Consider the following 20550-nt stretch of genomic DNA (forward strand, 5'->3'; position numbering starts at 1 on the left):
CTTCGTCGTGAGCGAGTCGGTGCCGCGTCCCGCGTGTCTGGTTTATTTCCCCGTGCCCGTGCCCGTGCCCGTTCCCGTTTCCGTTCGTTTTTTTACCGTTTCCAAGGGCGGGGATCGGGGGAGGGGAGGGGAGGGTGTGGCGGGGGAGGGGGAGGGCAGGACCCGCTGGTGTCGCGCCGGGCGGCACCAAGAAAAGGCCGTTGTGGACCGTGCGCGCTGTGTCCGTGTCGTTTGTTACCGGGGGACGGGGGGGGAAAGAACCGGGGAGGGCTCGGGAGGGTCCGTGGGTGCCGCCATTACCGCACGCGGCTCACTTCCGGCGCCGCCCGATGACGTCACGAGACGCTTGCATCGCCATTGGCTGATTCGCGCGGCGCGCCGGAAGTGGCTCCCGCCGTGGCCGTAGCGACCGGGACGCGGCGGGGCCGGACCCGGTACCGAGGGAGGGGGAGGTGGGTGGGGAGGGGGCGAGCGGGGGCGGTGCCGGGGCGGCTCCCGGTACCGCGAGGAGCCGGATGAGGAACCCCCGGTACCACCGGGGATTGGCGGCGGGCGGTTCCGGTTTGGGCGGATCCCGGGGGTGCGGGTGGGGCAGCACCGGTGCTGTCCCGGTACCGGGGACGGGGAGCAGCGCTCGCTGCTGACCCCCCGCCCCCTCCGCAGCCATGGACGGGCCCCCCGCGCCCGCCGCCGCCGCTGCTCCCGCGGAGCCCCCGGGGCCGGCGGCGGGCGCGGGGGGCCCGGGGGGGCTCCTGGCGCTCCCACCGGAGCTGCTGCTGCGGATCTGCGGCTTCCTGCGGGCCCGGGACGTGCGCCGGGTGCTGCCCCGCGTCTGCCGAGCCCTGCGGGACCTGGCCCGGGACGCGGTGCTCTGGCGGCTCCGGCTCCAGCGCCGCGCCCGCCGCCCCCTGCCCGTGCTGCCAGGTGGGTCTGGGGGCGCCCCGGGACCCCTCCGTGCCCCCCCGGGACCCCTCCGTGCCCCCCACCCCGCTCTGAAGCTGAAACCCCCCCCGGTTTGGGGGCCCACGCGTAGTTTAGGGGTCCCCACCTTGATTTTGGGTCTCCTCCCCGTGGTTTTGGGGTCCCGCCCGTGTTTTGAGACCTCTGAAGGCTCCCCCAGCACTTTGGGGACCCCCAGACCCCCCCAAACCCCAGCTTGGCTTGAACACACCCCTATGGGGGCTCCCTGGGATGGGGTCTGAGACCCCCCCGAATGATTTTGGGGGCCCCCTCCCATAATTTGGGGCCCCCCCAGAGGATGGCTTCGATTGGGCGGCCGCCTGTGAGGACCTGGAGGAGCACCTGGAGCGCTGGGGGGCCGGGGGGGCCCCCATGGAGCATTTCTCCCTGGACGAGGGGCACTTTGCCTCCGTGGACTCGGTGCTGCTGCTGCAGGTGGGAGCCCCAAAAATGGGGGGGGGAAACTGGGGGGAAACGGCCAAAAAATGGGGAGGGAAATGGTGCAAAAATGGGGGAGAAAAACACCCCCAAAAATGGGGGGAAACGGCCCAGAATTGGAGGGGAAATGGCACAAGAATGGTAAAAATGTACCAAAAATGGGGGAAAGGACCCAAAAATGGGGGGAAAATGGGGGGCAAGTGCTCCAAAAACGGGGGGGGGAAACGCCCCCAAAAATGGGGGGGAATGGCCAAAAAACGGGGGGAAACGCCACAAAAATGGGCTGAAAATGGGGGGAAACGCCCCAAAAATTAGGGGGGATCTCTTGGGGGGGTCTCCCCAGCTCATCCGTGCCCCCTCCCCATTTCAGGGGGGCTCCCTGTGCGTCTCGGGGGGGCGCGACCGCAACGTGAACCTGTGGGACCTGCGGGAGCTGGGCCGGGGCCCCCCTGGGAAGGTCCTGGTCAAAGCTCTGGGCTCGGGGCGCAGCGGAACCCACAAGGTGGGCATGGAGCCGACCCTCACCCCCCAAATAAACCCCTTGAAGGGGGGGTTCAGGGTCTGGCAGCCCCTCTGTGTGTCCCCCTCCCCAGGGCTGGGTGTGGTGCTTGGCCGCGAGGGACGCCCGGGTCTGCTCCGGCTCCTGGGACAGCACCGTGAAGCTCTGGGACCTGGCGGCTGAGGGGCAGCAGTTCGGGGAGATCCGGTACGGCCCGGGGGGGGGGCTGGGGGGTCCCCTAAACCCACCTGAACCCCCCCTGACCCCCTCCCCTCCCCCAGGGAGAAGGCAGCCGTGCTGTGCCTCTCGTACCGCCCCGACGTCCTCGTCACCGGCACCTACGACAAGACGGTGACCGTGTACGACCCGCGAGGTACCTGCGGTGGGTTTGGGCAGGGTCGGGGGGTCTGGGGGATCCCCCCTGACCCCTCCCACGCCCCCTCCCCAGCCGGGCAGGCCCAGGTGAGCAGTTACAAGCCCCACGCCAGCGCGGTGCTGTCGCTGGCGGCTGACGAGCGCCTGATCGTGTCGGGCAGCGAGGACCGGACGCTCGTGGTGTTCGATCGCCGCGCCGGCTCCGTGCGCCAGCGCCTGCAGGTGGGGACTGTGCTCCAATCCCCCCACTCAGAGCGTCCCTGTCCCCTCTGAGGTGACATCCAGGCCTGTGTCTTCATCTTCCTCCTCCTCCTCCTCCTCAGCTGGACAATTACCTGCTGTCCATGTCCTACCGGGGCTCGCAGCTCTGGGCTGGTGACAACCAGGGCCGGGTTTATCTGTTCGGCAGCGGCAGCGGCAGCTTCCAGCCCGCCCGGGTAGGGATTCTGGGGGGTTCTGGGGGGGTCCCGAGGGGCAGGACCCCTCCTCCGGGGCTCACCTGGGCTTTCTGTCCATTCCCCTTGCCTGCAGTACTTCGACGTGGGGCACCGGCTGCAGATCACGGGGCTCTGGCACTCGCTGGGCTCGCTCTACACCACATCCACGGACAGGACGCTGCGGGTGGGGGTCCCGCGGGGCCGGGCTGTGGGGGGGGCTCTGGGGGGGGTCCCTGGGGACTTCCTGCTGACCCCCAGCTCTGCCTCTCCTGCAGATCCACGTGCCCACGGATCCGCCCCGCACCATCTGCTCCTGGACTCACGACGATGTCCTCAACGGGGTGAGGAGCCGTCCCCAGCCCTTGCACACGCGTGTGCACACGCAGCCTCCCCCGGGGTGCCCCCCCAGCCCCACTGGCGCTCCTCTGCCTCCCCCAGATCAGCGTGGATGGCGACGTGGTGGCCGCAGCCTCGGGGGGACTCTCGGTCGAGGTGTGGAGGCTCCGGACCTGACACCGGCAAGGGGGGGTCGGGGGGGGCTCCGACCGCGCCCCGCGGGGTCCCCCCTGCGCCCCCCACTCCGGGCGGGCCGGGCCCAGATCCGGGACCTGGGTGGGGCTGGAAGCTGCCGCCTGTTCGTGGGTATTAAAGGATTGGACTGGAGAGGAGCTTGTGTCCCCCCTGCGGGTTTGGGGCGAATTTGGGCGGGTTTGGAGCGAATTTGGTGGTTTTAGGGCGCTGCGGCCGTTTCAGGGCTCCCTCGGTGTAACGGCTCGTTTTCGCGTCCTGGGCTTTCTTGTCCCTCCACGGCCGCCGTCCCGCCAAGATGGCGGCGCGCAGGCGTACGGAATAGGCGGGCGGGAGGGCCGAGCAAGATGGCGGCGCGCAGGCGTACGGAACAGGCGGGAGGAGCGCGCAGCCGTACGGCGCAGGGGGCGTGGCCCAAGATGGCGGCGCCCTGAGCGGCCCGGCCGAGCCATGGCGGCGCCGGGAGAGGCGCCGGGAGAGGCGCTCCGGGCCGTGCTGCGGCCCAGCGGGGCCCTCCCGGCCGAGGCCCTCCCGGTGCGCGGTTACGACTTCTCGGGCGGCGCGGACCACGCGGCGCTGCTCCGCTCCTTCCGCACCACCGGCTTCCAGGCCACGAGCTTCGCGCAGGCCGTGGCGGAGATCGAGCGGATGGTGCGGCCCCGGTGTGGGGCGGGCTTGGGGTCACACCGGGAGGGTGAGGAGGGGTCCCGGCCCGGTGTGACCCCCTCGGTGTCGCTTCCTCGCAGATCGCGGCCAAGCTGGAGCCGCTGAGCGCGGAGCAGCGGGAGCGAGCGGCCATGGCCGGGCCGCGGGCGCCCTCGGGCTGCACCATCTTCCTGGGCTTCACCTCCAACCTCGTCAGCTCCGGCGTCAGGGAGAGCATCCGATACCTCGTGCAGAACGGCATGGTGACAGCCGGGGGACAGGGGGACAGCGTGGGGACACCTGAGAATGGCACAGGGATGGGTGGGGACAGCGACAATGGTTTGGGGACATCGGGCAGTGATGCTGTCCTGCTGTTCCTTGGGGTGTCCCCAGGGTCCCTGTGAGGTTCTGGGGGGTCAGGGGGTCACAGCTGGGGGGTCCCTGAGGTGCTGACCCCCCCTTGGACAGGTGGACGTGCTGGTGACCACGGCCGGGGGGGTCGAGGAGGACCTGATCAAGTGCCTGGCCCCCACCTACATCGGGGACTTCCACCTGCGGGGCCGGGACCTGCGGGAGAACGGCATCAACAGGTCCGGGGTTGGGGGACTGGGGGGCTTGGGGACACCCTGGGTACACCTCAGGGTCACTTTGGGGTCACTTTGTTGTCCCTCAGGATCGGGAACCTGCTGGTGCCCAACGATAACTATTGCAAGTTCGAGGATTGGCTGATGCCCATCCTGGACACGATGGTGGACGAGCAGGACACGCAGGTGAGGGTGGGGAGACCCCAACGTGGGACCCCACAGTGCTGGGAGGGGCCCTTCGGGAGTCCCTGGACATTTAGGGTGGGGATTTGGGGGTCCCTGGACACTCAGGGTGGGGATTTGGGGGTCCCTGGACGCTCAGGGTGGGGATTTGGGGGTCCCTGAGGCCCCTCCTGAGCCGGGTCCCCCCAGGGCGTGCGGTGGACGCCGTCCCGGATGATCGCCCGGCTGGGCAAGGAGATCAACAACCCCGAGTCCATCTGTTACTGGGCCCAGAAGGTACTGGGGGCACTGCTGGGGGGGGTCTCACCGTGGCTGTCACCGTTTGTCACCGTGTCCCCCCCTCCCCTCCCCTCCCTACAGAACAACATCCCGGTGCTGAGCCCCGCGCTCACCGACGGCTCCCTTGGGGACATGATCTTCTTCCACTCCTACAAACGCCCGGGGCTGGTGCTGGACATCGTGGAGGGTCAGTGTCCATCCCCCCCGGGGTGCCCCCCCAGGATTTGGGGTGCCCTGACCCCCCCTGTGCCCGCAGACCTGCGCCTCATCAACACCCAGGCCATCTTCGCCCACAAGACCGGCATGATCATCCTGGGCGGGGGCCTGGTCAAGCACCACATCGCCAACGCCAACCTCATGGTGAGGGGGTCCCCGCGCTGGGGAGGGGGCTTGGGGAGCCCCCCGAGGTGAGGAGGGGCTGGGGGCTCACCCCGGCTGTGTGCCCCGGGCAGAGGAACGGCGCCGATTTCTCCGTCTACGTCAACACGGCGCAGGAGTTCGACGGCTCCGACTCGGGCGCGCGGCCGGACGAGGCCGTGTCCTGGGGCAAGATCCGCGTGGACGCCACCCCCGTTAAGGTGGGGGGGTCCTGGGGGGCTCGGGAAGGGGATTTGGGGAGCCCCAAGGTCGGGGTTTTCCCCCCTGACCCCGCTGCTCTGGGCCAGGTTTACGCCGACGCCTCGCTCGTGTTCCCGCTGCTCGTGGCCGAGACGTTCGCCCGGAGCGCTGACGCCTTCGGGGCGCCTGCGGGGACCCCCGAGGTGTGAGGGACCCCCAGAGGGACCCCCGAGGCTTGAGGGAACCCCAGGAGGGACCCCCGAGGCTTGAGGGACCCCCAAGGGACCCCCCCAAGCTCAGCCTTGGGTATGCGGAGCCCCCCTGACCCCCTCAGGAAGGTGGGGGACAGTGGGGTGAGTCCCCCTGGGGGGGACAGTGGGGGCTCCCCCCCACTCCTGCACCCCCTGTTCGTGTGTCCCTCTGTCCCCCTCCCCTCCATGCCTGTGTTTATTTATTCGAGCTCCCAATAAAGCACGGCAGGGTCTCCATGGGGGTTTATTCCTTGTGTCACCGGGGTCCCCCCAGGCCCTGTCAGGTGTTGGGGACCCCCCAGACCCCCTCAGGTGTCGGGGTCCCCCTCGGGCTGGAAGGTGTCCTCGCGCCACAGCGTCACCTGGCCCTGGGTGGCCACCAGCAGGCAGGGCAGGCTGGGGTGGAAGGCCAAGGACTGCACCACGCCCTGGCCCACGGGCAGGCTGAGCGCCAGAGAACCCTGAGGGGACACCAGAGGGGTCAGGGGGGGTCGGGAGTGTCCCCAAACCCCCCCCGGGGACCCTCCCTCACCTCCAGCAGGTCCCAGAAGTAGACGTGGCCGTCCTCGGAGGCGCAGCCCACGTGCGTGTCCAGCTCGTTGAGGACGCAGTCCAGCCTGTACGTGGTGCTGCGGTGCCCCTTGTACCTGGGCAGGGGATGGGGGCTCACACGGGGGTCCCCCAAAGCCCCCGCGGGTCTCTCAAGGCCCCTGTGGGGCTCAGGGACTCTTTGGGGGGGTCCCATACTCGCCCAGCAGCTCCCCGGTGTCCTTGTCCAGCAGCCTCAGCGTGGAGTCCAGGCTGGCGGCCAGCACGCATTGCCCGTCCTTGCTGAAGCACACGCTGGTGATGGGGCCTGGGGGGCACACGGGGGGTTTGGGGGGGTCCCTCCGAGCCCCCCCAAGCTTTGGGAGCCCCCCCAAGCTTTGGGAGGCCACCCCAGCCCCACTCACTGCCGATGTAGTCGGAGCAGAGCTGCCCCGTGCGGAGGTCGTAGCGCCGGACCCGCCCGTCCACGGAGCTGTGGGGAGGCCACGGGGGAGGTTTAGGGGGTCCCCCCCCAATTCTGGGGGTGCCCCGGTGGTGGGGGGCTCGTTCCTCACCCCGTCAGGATCTCGTGGGCCGAGAGCTTCACGCTGGAGATGCCGTCCTTGGCCTCGTCCAGCACCTGGATGGGGTCGGGGCGCCGGGAGCGGCAGTCCCAGCAGCGCACCGTGGAGTCGATGGAGCCTGGGGGAAAAGGGGGTTCAGGGGGGAAAATGGGGTGCAGGGTGGAAAAAAGGAGGTTCAGGGTAGGAAAAGGGGGTGCAGGGGTGTGCAGGGCGCCCCCCAAACCACTCCCTCACCGGACACAATGACTGTGGCTTCCTCGTTGAACTGGACGCAGTTTACCTTCTGTGAGAGAAACAGGGAAATCAGGACCTCGATCCGCACGCAGGATTCCAAATCCCCCTCCCCAAATCCCACCCCCAGACCCCTCCTCACCCCGGCGTGTCCCCGGTACTTGCGGACCACCTGCCCCGTGCTCACGTCCCAGAGCGCCACGGCTTTGTCGGCGCCGCCGGAGCAGATCTGGCTGTTGTCGAAGGATCTGCGGGGGGGGTCCCGTCCCGTGAGAGCGGCTGTTGGGGGGTTCCCCGAGGTGGGGAGGGGTCCCCGAAGCCCCTCCTTACCCCGCCGCGTCCAGCACCTCGTAGCCGTGGCCCTGGTAGGTGCGCAGGGCTGTGCCCTTGTGCGGGTTCCAGAGCTTCAGCGTTTTGTCGCTGCCGCACGTCAGGCAGTAATTGCCGTCCGCTGCCGGGGGAACGGCCGTGAGCACCGGGATTCCCACACTGGACACCGGGTGATCCCCAGAACTCCCTGCCCCGGACACCGGGTGATCCTGGGATCCCCATACCGGCACTCCCCGCCCGCTCCCCAGTCTCCATCCCCGGCTCCTGCTCTCTTCCCCCGCCCCGTTTCCCCCCCGGTCTCACCGTTGAAGCGGGCGGCCCGCACCGCTCCCTGCCCGCACTGCAGGCTCTGCACCCGCTGCCGGGGCAGCTCGGGCCGGGCGGGCCGCGGCCTCGGGAACGCCATGGCGGGACCGGAGCCGGCACCGGGGGCGGAACCGGGGCCGGCACCGGGGGCCGGGCTCCTTCCGGCGGGGGCGGCGGAAGAGGCGGCGGCAGCAGCGGCGGGGCCATGGCGGACCCGCGGAGACCCGGCAAAGTGGCCAGGTGGGACCGGCGGCACCGGCAGAGGAGGGACCGACGGAACCGGGGAGGGATCCCCGGGGTCCCGGTGCCCCGGCCCGCCTGACGGAGCCCCCGTTTTCCGCCAGGTACAAACCCCCGGCCACCGAAACCAACCCGGCGCTGGAAGACCCGACCCCCGACTACATGAACCTGCTGGGGATGGTGTTCAGCATGTGCGGGCTCATGCTCAAGGTGCGGCACCGGGGACACCGGGCTGGGAACCGGGATCGGGACGGGGATCGGCACCGGGATGGGCACCGGGATGGGAACCGGGATGGGCACCGGGATCGTCACCGGAACGGGTCCCGGGCGCTGTTCTGAGGGGAATTTGAGGGAGAGAAGATCAGAGAGAGCCCCTGAGGGGCTCGGGGCCATCTCCGGGCGTCTCAGGCCCCATCCCCGCCGGGCCCTCGGGGGTCTCAGGCCCCATCCCGGGGGTCTCTGGGCTCTCTGGGGGTCTCAGGCCCCATCCCCGGGGGTCTTTGGGCTCTCCTGCCCATCGCAGAGGTCTCAGGCCCTAGCCTGGGGGTCTCTGGGCTCTCTGGGGCTCTCAGGCCCCATTCCCGCGGGGTCCTCGGGGCTCTCAGGCCCCATCCCGGGGGTCTCTGCACTCTCTTGCCCATTCCGGGGGTCTCAGGCGCCATCCCTGCCGGTCCCTCGGGTCTCAGGCCCCATCCCGGGGGTCTCTGGCCTCTCCTGCCCATCCCGGGGTCTCAGGCCTCATCCCGGGGGTCTCAGGCCCCATCCCCGCCACTCCCTCAGGGGTCTCACGGGTTTTTCCCAGGGGTCTCACGGGTTTTTCCCGGGGGTCTCCTGGGTTTTTCCCGGGGCTCTCATGGGTTTTTCCCGGCACTCCCCAGCTCAAGTGGTGCGCCTGGATCGCCGTTTACTGCTCCTTCATCAGCTTCGCCAACTCGCGCAGCTCCGAGGACACCAAGCAGATGATGAGCAGCTTCATGTGAGTGCTGGGCTGGGGGTCCCTGGGTGGGAATCCCGGGCTGGTTTTGGGGGTCTCTGACACCTGTGTGTGCCCCTCGCAGGCTCTCCATCTCGGCCGTGGTCATGTCGTACCTGCAGAACCCCCAGCCCATGTCCCCGCCGTGGTGACGGGGTCGGGGGGTCCCCATCGGGGGCAATAAAATGGGGGGGTCCTGGCACTGCTGTGGTTTGTTTGTACCTGAACGGGGCACGGGGGAGATCCCCGGGAGAGGGGGAATGGGGAGGGGGAGTCCTGGAGGGTTTGAGGGGCTTTCAGGGGACTCTGAGAGGACTCGGATTGACTGAGGGGCTCCAAAGAGGCTCTGAGGGAGTTCTGAGGGTCCTAAGGGTCTCTGAGGGGGTTCTGAGGAGCTCTGAGGGGACTCTGAGGGGATTTGGGAGGTCTGAGGCTCTCTGAGGGAGCTCTGAGGGTCTTAGGGGACTCTGAGGGGGCTCTGAGAGTCTGAGAAGGCTGTGAGGGGATTTGGGAGGTCTGACGGGACTCTGGGGGAACTCTTATGGGGTTCTGAGCAGGCTATGAGGAGATTCAGGAACTCCGAGAGGGCTCAGAGGGTTTGAGGGGGCTGTGAGAGGGCTTTAAGAGGGTTCTGAGGGGACTCGGAGGGTCTGAGAGGATTTAAGAGCTCTGAGGGGGCTCTGAGGGGGACTCGTCGTGGGCGGGGCCTCGGGAGCCGCCGCTGTTCATTGGCCACTGGTCGTTTCCCGCCGTTGCAAACGCCCTCCCAGCGCGCTGTCAATCACACCTTCTCCTCCTCCTCATTGGCTCCCGTATGTTGTCGGCCCCGTCCTGCCCTCCTTACGCTCCGCCCCTTAGAGCCGCATCAGCGAATCAGAACGCGGGGAGTGACCACAGCCCCTCTTCCCAGCCACCCATTGGCTGCCGCACACAGAGGGGCGGGGCGATCCCGCGTGTCATGTGAGGGCGCGGTCACGTGAGCGCGGGTGTCATGGCGGTGCCCGGGGTGGCGGCGCTGCCGCTGCTGCTGCTCCTGAGCGGGGCGGCCGCGGGCTGCGGGTACCAGGTGGGACCGGGACACCCGGGACACCCGGGCTGGGGGCACCGGGACTGCCCGGCGACATGGGCCAGGCGGTGGGGGCTGGATAACGGGCGCTGCCATAGGCAGGGGACACCGGGAAGCGCTGAGGGGGAAACCGGGGCGGTCTGAGGGAACGGGAACTGGGCGAACTGGGAGCGCTGGGACGGCCTGGGGACGGCTGAGGAAACGGGAACTGGGAGCATTGGTTGTGCAACCGCTTCCGGAGCTCAACGGCCACGCCGGGGGGGATCCTGGGGGGTTCCGGGGGGTGCCGCGGGCCCGGCCCGGTCCGAGCCCCCCCGAACCCCCCCAGTCGTGCCCCCCGACCCGGCCGGACATGCTGAACGTGCACCTGGTGCCGCACTCGCACGACGACGTGGGCTGGCTCAAGACGGTGGATCAGTATTACTATGGGGGTGCGTGGGGACACCGGGGACACCGGGAGGGGACACCGGGGGAGTGGGAGGTCCCCAGGGCTGCTGTGCGGGTGGGGGTGGTGACACCTGAGGGGCGGGTGACGTGGCAGGGGGACACTGAGTTACCCTTTGTCACCTTGGGTTTGCCACGTGGCACTTTGTGCGTGTCCCCTCTGGGGCCAGCACCCTCCAGGGACCACCCCGGGCATGGCCCCTGTCCCCAAGCTGTCCCCGTGTCCCCAGCCTTGCTCCGGGCTTTTGGGGTGACCCGGTGTCCCCATGTCCCCAAGCTGTCCCCGTGTCCCCAGCCCTGCTCCGGGCTTTTGGGGTGACCCGGTGTCCCCATGTCCCCAGCCCAGGGGTTTTGGGGTCACCCAGTGCCCCCAAGCTGTCCCTGTGTCCCCACCCCGGGGTTTTGGGGTGACCTGGTGCCTTCACCCTGGGGTTTTGGGGTCACCCAGTGCCCCCATCCCTGGGGTTTTGAGGCGTCCCCAGCCCGGTTTTGGGGGTGTCCCCAGCCCGGTTTTTGGGTGTCCCCAGCCCAGTTTGGGGGTGTCTCCAGTCGGGTTTTGGGGTGTCCCCAGCCCGGTTTTGGGGGTGTCTCCAGTCGGGTTTTGGGGTGTCCCCAGCCCGGTTTTGGGGGTGTCCCCAGCCCGGTTTTGAGGTGTCCCCAGCCCTGTTTTGGGGTGTCCCCAGCCCGGTTTTGGGGTGTCTCCAGTCGGGTTTTGGGGGTGTCCCCAGTCGGTTTTTGAGGTGTCCCCAGCCCGGTTTTGAGGTGTCCCCAGCCCGGTTTTGGGATGACCCCGTGTCCCCCTGTCCCCAGTGAGGAACAAGGACCAGCATGCAGGCGTTCAGTACATCCTGGACTCGGTGGTCGCCCACCTGGCCGCTGTCCCCTCCCGCCGCTTTGTCTATGCTGAGGTGGCGTTCCTGGCGCGCTGGTGGCAGCAGCAGGACCCGGCCACCCGCAGGCTGGTCAGGGAGCTGGTGCAGCAGGGTACGGGGGGCTGGCAGCAACTGGGAGCAACTGGGAGGGACTGGGAGGGGCTGGGAGGGGCATTGAGGGCACTGGGAGGGACTGGGAGTGACATTGGGGGCACTGGGAGGGACATTGGGGGCACTGGGAGGGTTTGGGAGGGACATTGGGGACACTGGGAGGGAATGGGAGGGATATTGGGGGTACTGGGAGGGACATTGGGGGCACTGGGATTTTGGGGTGCTGTGTCCTCTGAGTGGATTTTGGGGCTCAGGGTCCCCTCCTGAGGGGGTTTTAGGGCTCAGGGTCCCATCTGAGGGGGATTTTGGGGCTCAGAGTCCCCTCCTGAGGGGGTTTTGGGGCTCAGGGTCCCTTGTGAGTGGATTTTGGGGCTCAGAGTCCCTTCTGAGGGGATTTTAGGGCTCAGGGTCCCCTTGTGAGTGGCTTTTGGGGCTCAGGATCCCCTCATGAGTGGCTTTTGGGGCTCAGTGTCCCCTTCTGAGAGGATTTTGGAGTTTCAGGATCCCCTCTGAGTGGATTTTAGGTTTTCAGGATCCCCTCTGAGGGGGTTTTGGGGCTCAGGGTCCCCTCTGAGGGGATTTTAGTGTTTCAGGGTCCCCTTGTGAGTGGATTTTGGGGCTCAGGGTCCCCTCCTGAGTGGATTTTGGGGCTCAGGGTCCCCTCCTGAGTGGCTTTTGTGGTTCTGTGCCCCCAGGGAGGCTGGAGCTGGTCGGGGGGGGCTGGTGCATGAGTGACGAGGCTGCCGCTCACTACCGGGGGGCCCTGGAGCAGCTGAGCCTGGGCCGGCGCTTCCTGCGCCGCCTCTTTGGGCCCTGCGGCTCCCCCCGCGTGGCCTGGCAGATCGACCCCTTCGGCCACGCCCGGGAGCTGGCGGCCACCTTCGCGCAGGTGGGGCACCCCCAAACCTCCCCGGGTATCCCCAAACCTTCCCGGGTACCCCCAAACCTTCCCCGAGCTTCCTCGGCACCCCCAAACCTCCCCGGGTATCCCCAAACCTTCCCGGGCATCCCCAAACCTCCCCCGAGCTTCCCCGGCACCCCCAAACCTTCCCGGGTACCCCCAAACCTTCCCCGAGCTTCCTCGGCACCCCCAAACCTCCCCGGGTACCCCCAAACCTTCCCGGGTACCCCCAAACCTCCCCAGAGCTTCCCCGGCACCCCCAAACCTTCCCGGGCATCCCCAGAGCTTCCCGGGTACCCCCAAACCTCCCCCGAGCTTCCTCGGCACCCCCAAACCTTCCCGGGCACCCCCAAACCTTCCCGGGCATCCCCAAACCTTCCCGGGTACCCCCAAACCTCCCCCGAGCTTCCCCGGGTACCCCCAAACCTTCCCGGGCATCCCCAAACCTCCCCAGAGCTTCCCCGGCATCCCCAAACCTTCCCGGGTATCCCAAAACCTTCCCCTGCACCCCCAAACCTCCCCAGAGCTTCCCCGGCATCCCCAGAGCTTCCCCTGCACCCCCAAACCAACCCCTGCACCCCCCGAGCTTCCCCTGCACCCCCAGAGCTTCCCCGGCAACCCCAAACCTCCCCAGAGCTTCCCAAACCTTCCTGGGTACCCTTGGAGCTTCCTGGGCACCCCCAAACCTTCCCCTGCACCCCCGAACCTTCCCCGGCACCCCCAAAGCTCCCCCGAGCTTCCCAAACCTTCCTGGGCACCCCGGGACCCCCACCTGGGCACCCCCAAACCTTCCCGGGTATCCTCAAAGCTTCCCCTGCACCCCCAAACCTTCCCGGGCATCCCCAAAGCTTCCCCTGCATCCCCAAATCAGCCCCGGGATCCCCAAATCAGCCCCGGGATCCCCAAATCACCCTCAGGATCCCTCAGCCCCCCCAGCCTTGGGGACCCCATAACCCCAGTGCCCCCTGTGCCCCCCAGATGGGCTATGATGGGCTGTGATGGGGTTTTGGGGACCCCCATGACCCCAGTGCCCCCAGATGGGGATTTGGGGACCCCCATGACCCCATTCCCCCCCAGATGGGGTACGACGGGCTGTTCCTGGGCCGTGTGGATCACCAGGACAAGTGGGCTCGGCAGCAGCGCCGGGAGCTGGAGCTGATCTGGAGGGGCAGCGACAGCCTGGAGCCCCCCCGGGCTGACATCTTCACTGGTGACCCCCTCAGGACCCCCAAACTGCCCCCGGGGCCCCCAAACTGCCCCCGGGACCCCCAAACTGACCCTGGGATTCTCAAACTGCCCCTGGGACCCCCAGACTGCCCCTGGGACCCTTAAACAGCCCCTGGGACCCCCAAACTGCCCCTGGGACCCCCAAACTGCCCCTGGGACCCTCAAACTGCCCCCGGGACCCCCAAACTGCCCCCAGGGCCCCCAAACTGCCCCTGGGACCCTCAAACTGCCCCTGGGACCCTCAAACTGGCCCTGGGACCCTCAAACTGCACCTGGGACCCCTTGACGGTGACCCCCAAACTGCCCCTGGGACCCTCCCTCCTGTCCCCAGCCCTGTCCCCTGTCCCAGCCGTGTCCCCTGTCCCAGCCCCGTCCCCAGCCCTGTCCCCAGCCCCGGTGACACCGCTGTCCCCAGGGATCCTGCCCAACATGTACAACCCCCCCGCGGGGCTGTGCTGGGACCAGCTCTGCACCGACCCCCCCGTGGTGGACGGGGACGGCCCCGAGCGCAACGTGGACGCCGTGGTCACCTCGTTCCTGCAGGCTGCGGCCACCCAGGTCCTGGCAGGGGACATGGGGACACTGGGGGGGCTGGGGTCACCTCGTTCCTGCAGGCTGCGGCCACCCAGGTCCTGGCAGGGGACATGGGGACACCTGGGCGGGGTCACAGAGGTCCCTGGGACAACCTGGGCAGGGTCACAAAGGTCCCTGGGGTCACCTCGTTCCTGCAGGCTGCGGCCACCCAGGTCCTGGCAGGGGACATGGGGACACCCGGGGGGGGTCACAGAGGTCCCTGGGGTCACCTTGTTCCACCCAGGTCCTGACAGGGGACACGGGGACACCTGGGGAGGGGGTCACAAAGGTCCCTGGGACAACCTGGGTGGGTCACAAAGGTCCCTGTGGTCACCTCCTTCCAGCCAGATCCTGACAGGGGACACGGGGACACCTGGGGGGGGTCACAAAGGTCCCTGTCCTCCTGGGGAGGGGGTCCCAGGTGTCCCTGTCCCCTTGGGATGGGATCCCTGGCTGTCCCTGTCCCCTGGGATGGGTTTTTTGGGTGTCCCTGTCCCCTGGGATGGGTTTTTTGGGTCTCCCTGTCCCCCAGGATGGGATCCCTGGGTGTCCCACATGTCCCTGTCCCCCTGGGATGGATTTTTTGGGTCTCCCTGTCCCCTTGGGGCGGGGGTCCCAAGCCGTGTCCCCCTCCCCAGGCCCAGCAGTACCGCACCAACCACATCATCATGACCATGGGCTCCGACTTCCACTACGAGAACGCCCACCTGTGGTTCAAGAACCTGGACAAGCTCATTGCCCACGCCAACGCCCGGGTGAGGGGGTGTCCCCAGACCCCCCCGTGGTGTCCCCAGACCCTTCCTGGTGTCCCCAAACCCTTCCTGGTGTCCCCAAACCCCCTCCTTGATGTCCCTCTGTCCCCAGCAAGCCAACGGCAGCCGCGTCCACGCCCTGTACTCCACCCCCTCCTGTTACCTGCGGGAGCTGCACCGTGCCAACCTCACCTGGTGAGGGTGGGGCCGAGGGGCAGGGGAGGGGCCCAGGGGCACGGACAGACAGACAGACAGCCAGACAGCCGGGCTGTGTCCCCCCCAGGCCCCTCAAGACGGACGATTTCTTCCCTTACTCGGATGGACCCCACCAGTTCTGGACCGGCTACTTCAGCAGCCGCCCGGCCTTCAAGGGCTACGAGCGCCTCAGCAGCGGCTTCCTGCAGGTGGGGGGCACACCTGGGGGACCCCTGCAGGTGGGGACACACCTGGGGGACCCCTGCGGGTCTTGGGGACCCCCCTCGAGCGCCAATTCCACTCCCCCAGGTCTGCAGCCAGCTGGAAACCCTGGCAGGGCCCTCAGCGCGGGACGGTCCCTACGGGCCTGGGGACAGCTCGGTGCTCCGTGAGTACCTGGGGACACCTGGAGGGGACCTGGGGACCCCCATAACCCCCCCCCGACCCCTCTAACACCCCTTTTTCACCTGTTCAAGGTGAGGCCGTGGCCGTGGCCCAGCACCACGACGCCGTGGCCGGCACTGAGAGGCAGCACGTGGCCGATGACTACGCCCGGCAGCTGGCCAAGGGCTGGGACAGCTGCCAGGTGAGCCCCACACCTGCCCGGGGCTCCAGCTGGGCTTGGGGGGACATGGACAGGTCCCAGAGACCCCTCCCCACATTCTGGCCACCCCTGACAGGTGCTGGTGGCCAACGCCCTGTCCCTGCTGGGAGGCACCAAGGAGCCCCTGGTGTTCTGCAACGCCCTCAACATCAGCGTGTGCCCCCTCAGCGAGGCCACCGCCCATGTGAGCGCCTCTGGGAGGGGATTGTGGGGCTGTGCCGGGGGTCTCCAGGCGCTGACACCCCCTCCCCACACCGTGTGACCCCTCCCCAGTTCACCGTGATCCTCTACAACCCCCTGGCCTGGGATGTCACCTGGCCCGTGCGGCTGCCGGTCAGGGCCACCTCCTACGCTGTCACCGACCCCCAGGGCCGGCCCGTGGCCAGCCAGGTGAGCCCCCCGCACACCTGTACCCCTCAAAGCACCCCTGCTGTGACCCCTGACCTGTCCCTGTGCCCCCTGACCTGTCCCTGTGACCCCTGACCTGTCCCTGTCACCCCCTGCCCAGGTGGTCCCGGTGTCCGGTGTCACCCGGCGGCTCCGGGGCGGCGCCGGGGGGGCCCCCGGGGAGCTCCTGTTCCAGGCCTGGGCCCCCCCTTTGGGCTTCAGCACCTTTGAGGTGAAGCAGCTGAGCCCGGGCAACACCTGGGACACGCCCAGGGGGCCCTTGGGGACCCCCTGGGACACGCCCAGGTGGCCCTCAGGTGACCCAGAACCACAGATCGAGAACGAGGTGAGGAGGGGACATGGAGGGGACATGGTGGATTTGGGATGGGGTGGCTGAGCCCCCCAGCTCCCAGTAAAAGCAGTTAAGGGGTCACTGGGTGAGCTGGGCAGATGGGGAGGGGGTCACCTACCTGTGTGTGTCCCCCCCTCTTCTCCAGCACCTGCGTGTCCGTTTTGACCCCATCACGGGGCACCTGCTGGAGATCCAGAACCTGCCCAAGGGCATCTCCCTGCCCGTCTTCCAGAGCTTCTACTGGTGAGTCTGGGCGGGTTTGGATTTTGGGGAGGGGTCCCAGGTGGGGAGGGAGGATCCCCCTGACCCCTCCTGACCCCTCCTGACCCCTCCTGACCCCTCAGGTACAACGCCAGCGCTGGGGATGCGCTCAGCCCCCAGGCCTCAGGTGCTTACATCTTCCGGCCCGGCGCCCCCACGCCCGTCCCCGTGGCCAAACGCGCGGCCACGCACCTGCTCAAGGTGGGCGGGGGTCCCTGGGGTGGGATTTGGGGAGGGGTCTGCAGGTGTCACTGAGCGTGTGCCCCCTGCCCCACAGACGGCGCTGGTGCAGGAATTGCAGCAGAACTTCTCGGAGTGGTGCTCGCAGGTGCTGCGGCTACGCCCGGGGCAGCCTTACCTGGAGCTGGAGTGGACAGTGGGGCCCATCCCCGTGGGGTGAGCGTGGGGAGGGGTCTGGGGACCGCCCCCCACACACCTGTCCTGTGGGGGGGTGACTCACCTGTGCTCTCCCCACGCCAGGGATGGCCTGGGCAAGGAGGTGATCAGCAGGTTCGAGACCCCGCTGCGCACGGCCGGGCGCTTCTACACCGACTCCAACGGGCGCCAGGTGCTGGAGCGCAGGTGAGGGGCGCGGGTCACCCCCCAGGGCAACAGGTGACCCCCAGGACCACCCCCAAGGGGCTCAGGTGTCACCCCAAGGGGCTCAGGTGACCCTCCCAGGTGACCCCTCCTGCCCCCCCCCCCGCCAGGCGTGACTTCCGGCCCACCTGGAACCTGACCCAGACTGAGCCTGTGGCTGGGAATTACTACCCTGTGACCACCCGGATCTTCATCAAGGTGCACACCTGGGCACACCTGGGCACAGCTGGAGGTGGGCGTGGCACACGCGAGCCCCGCCCCGCCCTCCTCACACCTGTGCCACCTGCGCAGGACCAGAAGGTGCAGCTGACGGTGCTGACGGATCGGTCCCAGGGCGGCAGCAGCCTCCAGGACGGCTCCCTGGAGCTCATGGTGAGCTCACCTGGGCACACCTGGGCACACCTGGGTACACCTGGGTACTCACCTGGGTAGGGGTGGGTACACCTGGGAACTCACCTGGGCACACCTGGGCAGGGGTGGGTACACTCTGGGCATACCTGAGCACACCTGGGCACACCTGGGTAGGCGTGGGCACACTCTGTGCACACCTGAGCACACCTGGGAACTCACCTGGGCACACCTGGGCAGGGGTGGGTACACTTAGGGATGGACAGGGCACACTTGGGTAGGGGTGGGCACACTCTGGGCACACCTGGGCAGGGGTGAGCACAGTCTGGGCACACCTGGGCACACCTGGGCAGGGGTGGGCACACTCTGGGCACTCACCTGGGCACGCTCTGGGCACACCTGTGCCATCACCTGCGCCCCTCCTCCAGGTGCACCGGCGGCTGCTCCACGACGACAACCGCGGCCTGGGGGAGGCGCTGGACGAGCCAGGTGCAGATGGGCGGGGCCTGGTGGTGCGGGGGCGGCACCTGGTGCTGCTGGACACGGTGGGGGACGCACCTGAGCAGCACCGGCCGCGGGCACAGGAGATGGCGACGCCGCCCACCCTGGTGCTGGCACCGGGCACGGGGCCTCACCTGAGACAGGTGAGCGTGGGGGGGAATGGGGGTCACACCTGGGAATTGGGGTGTGGGGAATGGGGGTCACACCTGGGAATTGGGGGGGGGTCACACCTGGGAATGGGGGTCACACCTGGGAATGGGGGTCACACCTGGGAATTGGGGTCATACCTGGGAATTGGGGGTCACACCTGGGAATTGGGGGGGGGGGGGTCACACCTGGGACTTGGGTCACACCTGGGAATTGGGGTGTGGGTTACCTGTGACGGGTGAGGAGGGAGAGGTTCAGCTGGGGGGGTCACCTGGGACAGGTGAGGGGTTCTGGGGTCACCTGTACCAGGTGAGCAGGGCAGGTTCCCCCTCACTCTCACCTGTACCAGGTGAGCAGGGCAGGTTCCCCCTCACTCTCACCTGCACCAGGTGGGCAGGGCAGGTTCCCCTCACCTCACCTGCACCAGGTGAGAAGGGCAGGTCCCCCTCACCCTCACCTGCACCAGGTGGGCAGGGCAGGTTCCCCCTCACTCTCACCTGCACCAGGTGAGGGGTTCTGGGGTCACCTGTACCAGGTGGGCAGGGCAGGTTCCCCCTCACTCTCACCTGTACCAGGTGGGCAGGGCAGGTTCTCCCTCACTCTCACCTGTACCAGGTGAGCAGGGCAGGTTCCCCCTCACTCTCACCTGTACCAGGTGGGCAGGGCAGGTTCCCCCTCACTCTCACCTGTACCAGGTGAGCAGGGCAGGTTCCCCCTCACCCTCACCTGCACCAGGTGGGCAGGGCAGGTCCCCCCTCACCCTCACCTGTACCAGGTGGGCAGGGCAGGTTCCCCCTCACCCTCACCTGTCCCCGCAGGTGTCGGGGCTGCGCCGGGCGCTGCCCCCCAACGTTCACCTGCTGTCGCTGGAGCCGCGCGGGGCCGGGGCCGTCCTGCTGCGCCTGGAGCACCTGTACCAGGTGGGGGAGAGCCAGAACGGCTCCCGGCCCGCCACCGTGGACCTGACGGTACCTGGGGACAGGGGCACACCTGGGGATGGGGCACACCTGGGGATGGGGGCACAGCTGGGGACAGGGGCACAGCTGGGGACAAGGGCACACCTGGGGATGGGGCACACCTGGGGACAGGGGCACACCTGGGGACAAGGGCACACCTGGGTATGGGGCACAGCTGGGGACAGGGGCACACCTGGGGACAGGGGCACACCTGGGGAATGGGGCACACCTGGGGACAGGGGCACAGCTGGGCATGGGGCACACCTGGGGAATGGGGCACACCTGGGGATGGGGCACACCTGGGTATGGGGCACACCTGGGGACAGGGGCACACCTGGGAATGGGGCACACCTGGGCATGGAGCACACCTGGGTATGGGGGCTGGGGGGGGCTCAGTTTGTGGGGTCACCTGTGCCAGGTGAGGGGTTCTGGGGTCACCTGTGCCAGGTGACGGTTTTGGGGGTCCTGAGGCTGCTCCAGGTGGTCCCTCCCTCCTGCAGCCCCCTGGGATGGGGTATTTGGGGAGGGGTCTCAACATCCCCCCCACCCTGGGCTGGTCTTTGGGGGGAGCTCTGGGGTATTTGGGGAGGGGTCTTTGCCCTTTCCCCCTACCCTGGGCTGGTCTTTGGGGTCTCTGGGGTATTTGGGGAGGGGTCTCAACATCCCCCCCACCCTGGGCTGGGCTCTGGGGTTTCCGGGGTATTTGGGGAGGGGTCTCTAACACCCCCCCACAGTCCAGGCTGGTCTCTGGGGTATTTGGGGAGGGGTCTCTGCCCTCTCCCCCCCACCTTGGGCTGGTCTCTGGTGTATTTGGGGAGGGGTCTCAACATCCCCCACCCTGGGCTGGTCTCTGGGGTACTTGGGGAGGGGTCTCTGCCCTCTCCCCCCACCTTGGGCTGCTCTCTGGGGTCTCTGGGCTATTTGAGGAGGGGTCTCACCCCCCCCCCCCCCCACCTCCCCCAGACCCTTTTCTCGGCCTTCACCGTCACCTCAGTGCAGGAGATGGCCCTGGGGGGGGACGTGCCCCTGCCCAGCCTGTCCCGCCTGCTCTGGAACAGCCCCACAGGTATGGGGGGGGGTCTTTGGGGGGGGGATTTTGGGGAGGGTCCCGGGGGTCTCACACCCCCCCCTCACCTCACGACCCCCCCCAGGCACCCCCAGAGCCAGGCTGGACCCTCGGCGCGTGCGGCTGCAGCCGATGGAGATCAGGACCTTCCTGGCCTCTGTGCGGTACCGGGGCCTTGGGGAGGGGCCCTGAGAGACGCCCCCCACCCCAAAAAAAACCCCAAAAAAACCCCAAAAAAAAAGCGAATTTCAAAACCCA

At 68.3% G+C, this 20550-nt stretch overlaps 6 protein-coding genes across 8 annotated transcripts; 5 read left to right on the forward strand and 1 right to left on the reverse strand.

The window, feature by feature from the left end:
* Positions 1-359: 359 nt before the first annotated feature.
* On the forward strand, positions 360-3372 carry FBXW9 (F-box and WD repeat domain containing 9). The gene is made up of 11 exons (XM_071418972.1): positions 360-434; positions 664-924; positions 1256-1395; positions 1769-1900; positions 1992-2104; positions 2179-2270; positions 2346-2494; positions 2596-2709; positions 2804-2893; positions 2985-3050; positions 3148-3372. The coding sequence occupies exons 2-11, from the start codon at positions 666-668 to the stop codon at positions 3220-3222; spliced, it is 1230 nt and encodes a 409-aa protein (XP_071275073.1). The 5' UTR covers positions 360-434; positions 664-665; the 3' UTR covers positions 3223-3372.
* Positions 3373-3518: 146 nt separating this feature from the next.
* DHPS (deoxyhypusine synthase) lies at positions 3519-5974 on the forward strand. Of its 2 annotated transcripts, XM_071418974.1 has the most exons (10): positions 3519-3888; positions 3984-4145; positions 4351-4472; positions 4556-4652; positions 4839-4925; positions 5010-5115; positions 5185-5288; positions 5381-5506; positions 5594-5689; positions 5720-5974. In XM_071418974.1, the coding sequence occupies exons 1-10, from the start codon at positions 3688-3690 to the stop codon at positions 5723-5725; spliced, it is 1107 nt and encodes a 368-aa protein (XP_071275075.1). In that variant the 5' UTR covers positions 3519-3687; the 3' UTR covers positions 5726-5974. The 2 variants fall into 2 exon arrangements, with proteins under 2 accessions (XP_071275075.1, XP_071275074.1); XM_071418973.1 differs by having other exon boundaries at positions 5594-5974.
* WDR83 (WD repeat domain 83) lies at positions 5968-7849 on the reverse strand. The gene is made up of 9 exons (XM_071418977.1): positions 7714-7849; positions 7411-7531; positions 7223-7328; positions 7084-7132; positions 6841-6967; positions 6691-6758; positions 6485-6593; positions 6270-6384; positions 5968-6198 (listed from the first exon to the last, which is right to left on the reverse strand). Exons 1-9 carry the CDS (start codon positions 7814-7816, stop codon positions 6046-6048), a joined length of 951 nt encoding a protein of 316 aa, XP_071275078.1. The 5' UTR covers positions 7817-7849; the 3' UTR covers positions 5968-6045.
* Positions 7826-9131, forward strand: WDR83OS (WD repeat domain 83 opposite strand). Its single transcript, XM_071418979.1, has 4 exons — positions 7826-7956; positions 8061-8166; positions 8835-8932; positions 9015-9131. Exons 1-4 carry the CDS (start codon positions 7922-7924, stop codon positions 9079-9081), a joined length of 306 nt encoding a protein of 101 aa, XP_071275080.1. The 5' UTR covers positions 7826-7921; the 3' UTR covers positions 9082-9131.
* A 492-nt stretch (positions 9132-9623) lies between these two features.
* Positions 9624-20550, forward strand: MAN2B1 (mannosidase alpha class 2B member 1). Of its 2 annotated transcripts, XM_071418968.1 has the most exons (25): positions 9624-9995; positions 10324-10426; positions 11250-11423; positions 12118-12311; positions 13401-13533; positions 13966-14108; positions 14762-14878; positions 14988-15070; positions 15159-15279; positions 15380-15458; positions 15547-15656; positions 15751-15858; positions 15948-16064; positions 16183-16318; positions 16352-16407; positions 16559-16656; positions 16758-16875; positions 16952-17070; positions 17155-17256; positions 17385-17472; positions 17566-17646; positions 18051-18266; positions 19089-19238; positions 20190-20292; positions 20378-20550. In XM_071418968.1, exons 1-25 carry the CDS (start codon positions 9921-9923, stop codon positions 20482-20484), a joined length of 2931 nt encoding a protein of 976 aa, XP_071275069.1. In that variant the 5' UTR covers positions 9624-9920; the 3' UTR covers positions 20485-20550. The 2 variants fall into 2 exon arrangements, with proteins under 2 accessions (XP_071275069.1, XP_071275067.1); XM_071418966.1 differs by having other exon boundaries at positions 9632-9995; positions 16183-16407.
* LOC139585892 (uncharacterized) lies at positions 12316-13392 on the forward strand (the record flags this gene model as incomplete). The annotated part of the gene is made up of 1 exon (XM_071418923.1): positions 12316-13392. A coding segment is annotated over one exon (1077 nt), but the record flags the coding sequence as incomplete, so codon positions are not given.

This window comes from Agelaius tricolor, unplaced genomic scaffold, assembly GCF_023055355.1.
Source record: "Agelaius tricolor isolate 1412-34295 unplaced genomic scaffold, bAgeTri1.0.p SCAF_97, whole genome shotgun sequence".
In the NCBI taxonomy this organism is placed as follows: domain Eukaryota; kingdom Metazoa; phylum Chordata; class Aves; order Passeriformes; family Icteridae; genus Agelaius; species Agelaius tricolor.

What these genes read in the sequence shown, in the direction of transcription:
- DHPS (XM_071418973.1), top strand. Translation starts at nt 3,688, where the DNA reads ATGGCGGCGCCGGGAGAGGCGCCGGGAGAGGCGCTCCGGGCCGTGCTG. An exon ending in ACCTCGTGCAGAACGGCATG is followed by an intron (nt 4,146 to 4,350) that starts GTGACAGCCGGG and finishes CCCCTTGGACAG; the next exon opens with GTGGACGTGCTGGTGACCAC. An exon ending in TCGCCAACGCCAACCTCATG is followed by an intron (nt 5,289 to 5,380) that starts GTGAGGGGGTCC and finishes TGCCCCGGGCAG; the next exon opens with AGGAACGGCGCCGATTTCTC.
- WDR83OS (XM_071418979.1), top strand. Translation starts at nt 7,922, where the DNA reads ATGGCGGACCCGCGGAGACCCGGCAAAGTGGCCAG. An exon ending in AGACCCGGCAAAGTGGCCAG is followed by an intron (nt 7,957 to 8,060) that starts GTGGGACCGGCG and finishes GTTTTCCGCCAG; the next exon opens with GTACAAACCCCCGGCCACCG. An exon ending in CAGATGATGAGCAGCTTCAT is followed by an intron (nt 8,933 to 9,014) that starts GTGAGTGCTGGG and finishes TGCCCCTCGCAG; the next exon opens with GCTCTCCATCTCGGCCGTGG.
- WDR83 (XM_071418977.1), bottom strand. Translation starts at nt 7,816, where the DNA reads ATGGCGTTCCCGAGGCCGCGGCCCGCCCGGCCCGAGCTGCCCCGGCAG. An exon ending in GCGGGCCGCCCGCTTCAACG is followed by an intron (nt 7,532 to 7,713) that starts GTGAGACCGGGG and finishes TTCCCCCGGCAG; the next exon opens with CGGACGGCAATTACTGCCTG. An exon ending in GCCCACGAGATCCTGACGGG is followed by an intron (nt 6,759 to 6,840) that starts GTGAGGAACGAG and finishes GCCTCCCCACAG; the next exon opens with CTCCGTGGACGGGCGGGTCC.
- MAN2B1 (XM_071418966.1), top strand. Translation starts at nt 9,921, where the DNA reads ATGGCGGTGCCCGGGGTGGCGGCGCTGCCGCTGCTGCTGCTCCTGAGC. An exon ending in CAGGGAGCTGGTGCAGCAGG is followed by an intron (nt 11,424 to 12,117) that starts GTACGGGGGGCT and finishes CTGTGCCCCCAG; the next exon opens with GGAGGCTGGAGCTGGTCGGG. An exon ending in CCACCCGGATCTTCATCAAG is followed by an intron (nt 17,473 to 17,565) that starts GTGCACACCTGG and finishes CCACCTGCGCAG; the next exon opens with GACCAGAAGGTGCAGCTGAC.
- FBXW9 (XM_071418972.1), top strand. Translation starts at nt 666, where the DNA reads ATGGACGGGCCCCCCGCGCCCGCCGCCGCCGCTGCTCCCGCGGAGCCC. An exon ending in GACCGTGTACGACCCGCGAG is followed by an intron (nt 2,271 to 2,345) that starts GTACCTGCGGTG and finishes CCCCCTCCCCAG; the next exon opens with CCGGGCAGGCCCAGGTGAGC. An exon ending in ACGACGATGTCCTCAACGGG is followed by an intron (nt 3,051 to 3,147) that starts GTGAGGAGCCGT and finishes TGCCTCCCCCAG; the next exon opens with ATCAGCGTGGATGGCGACGT.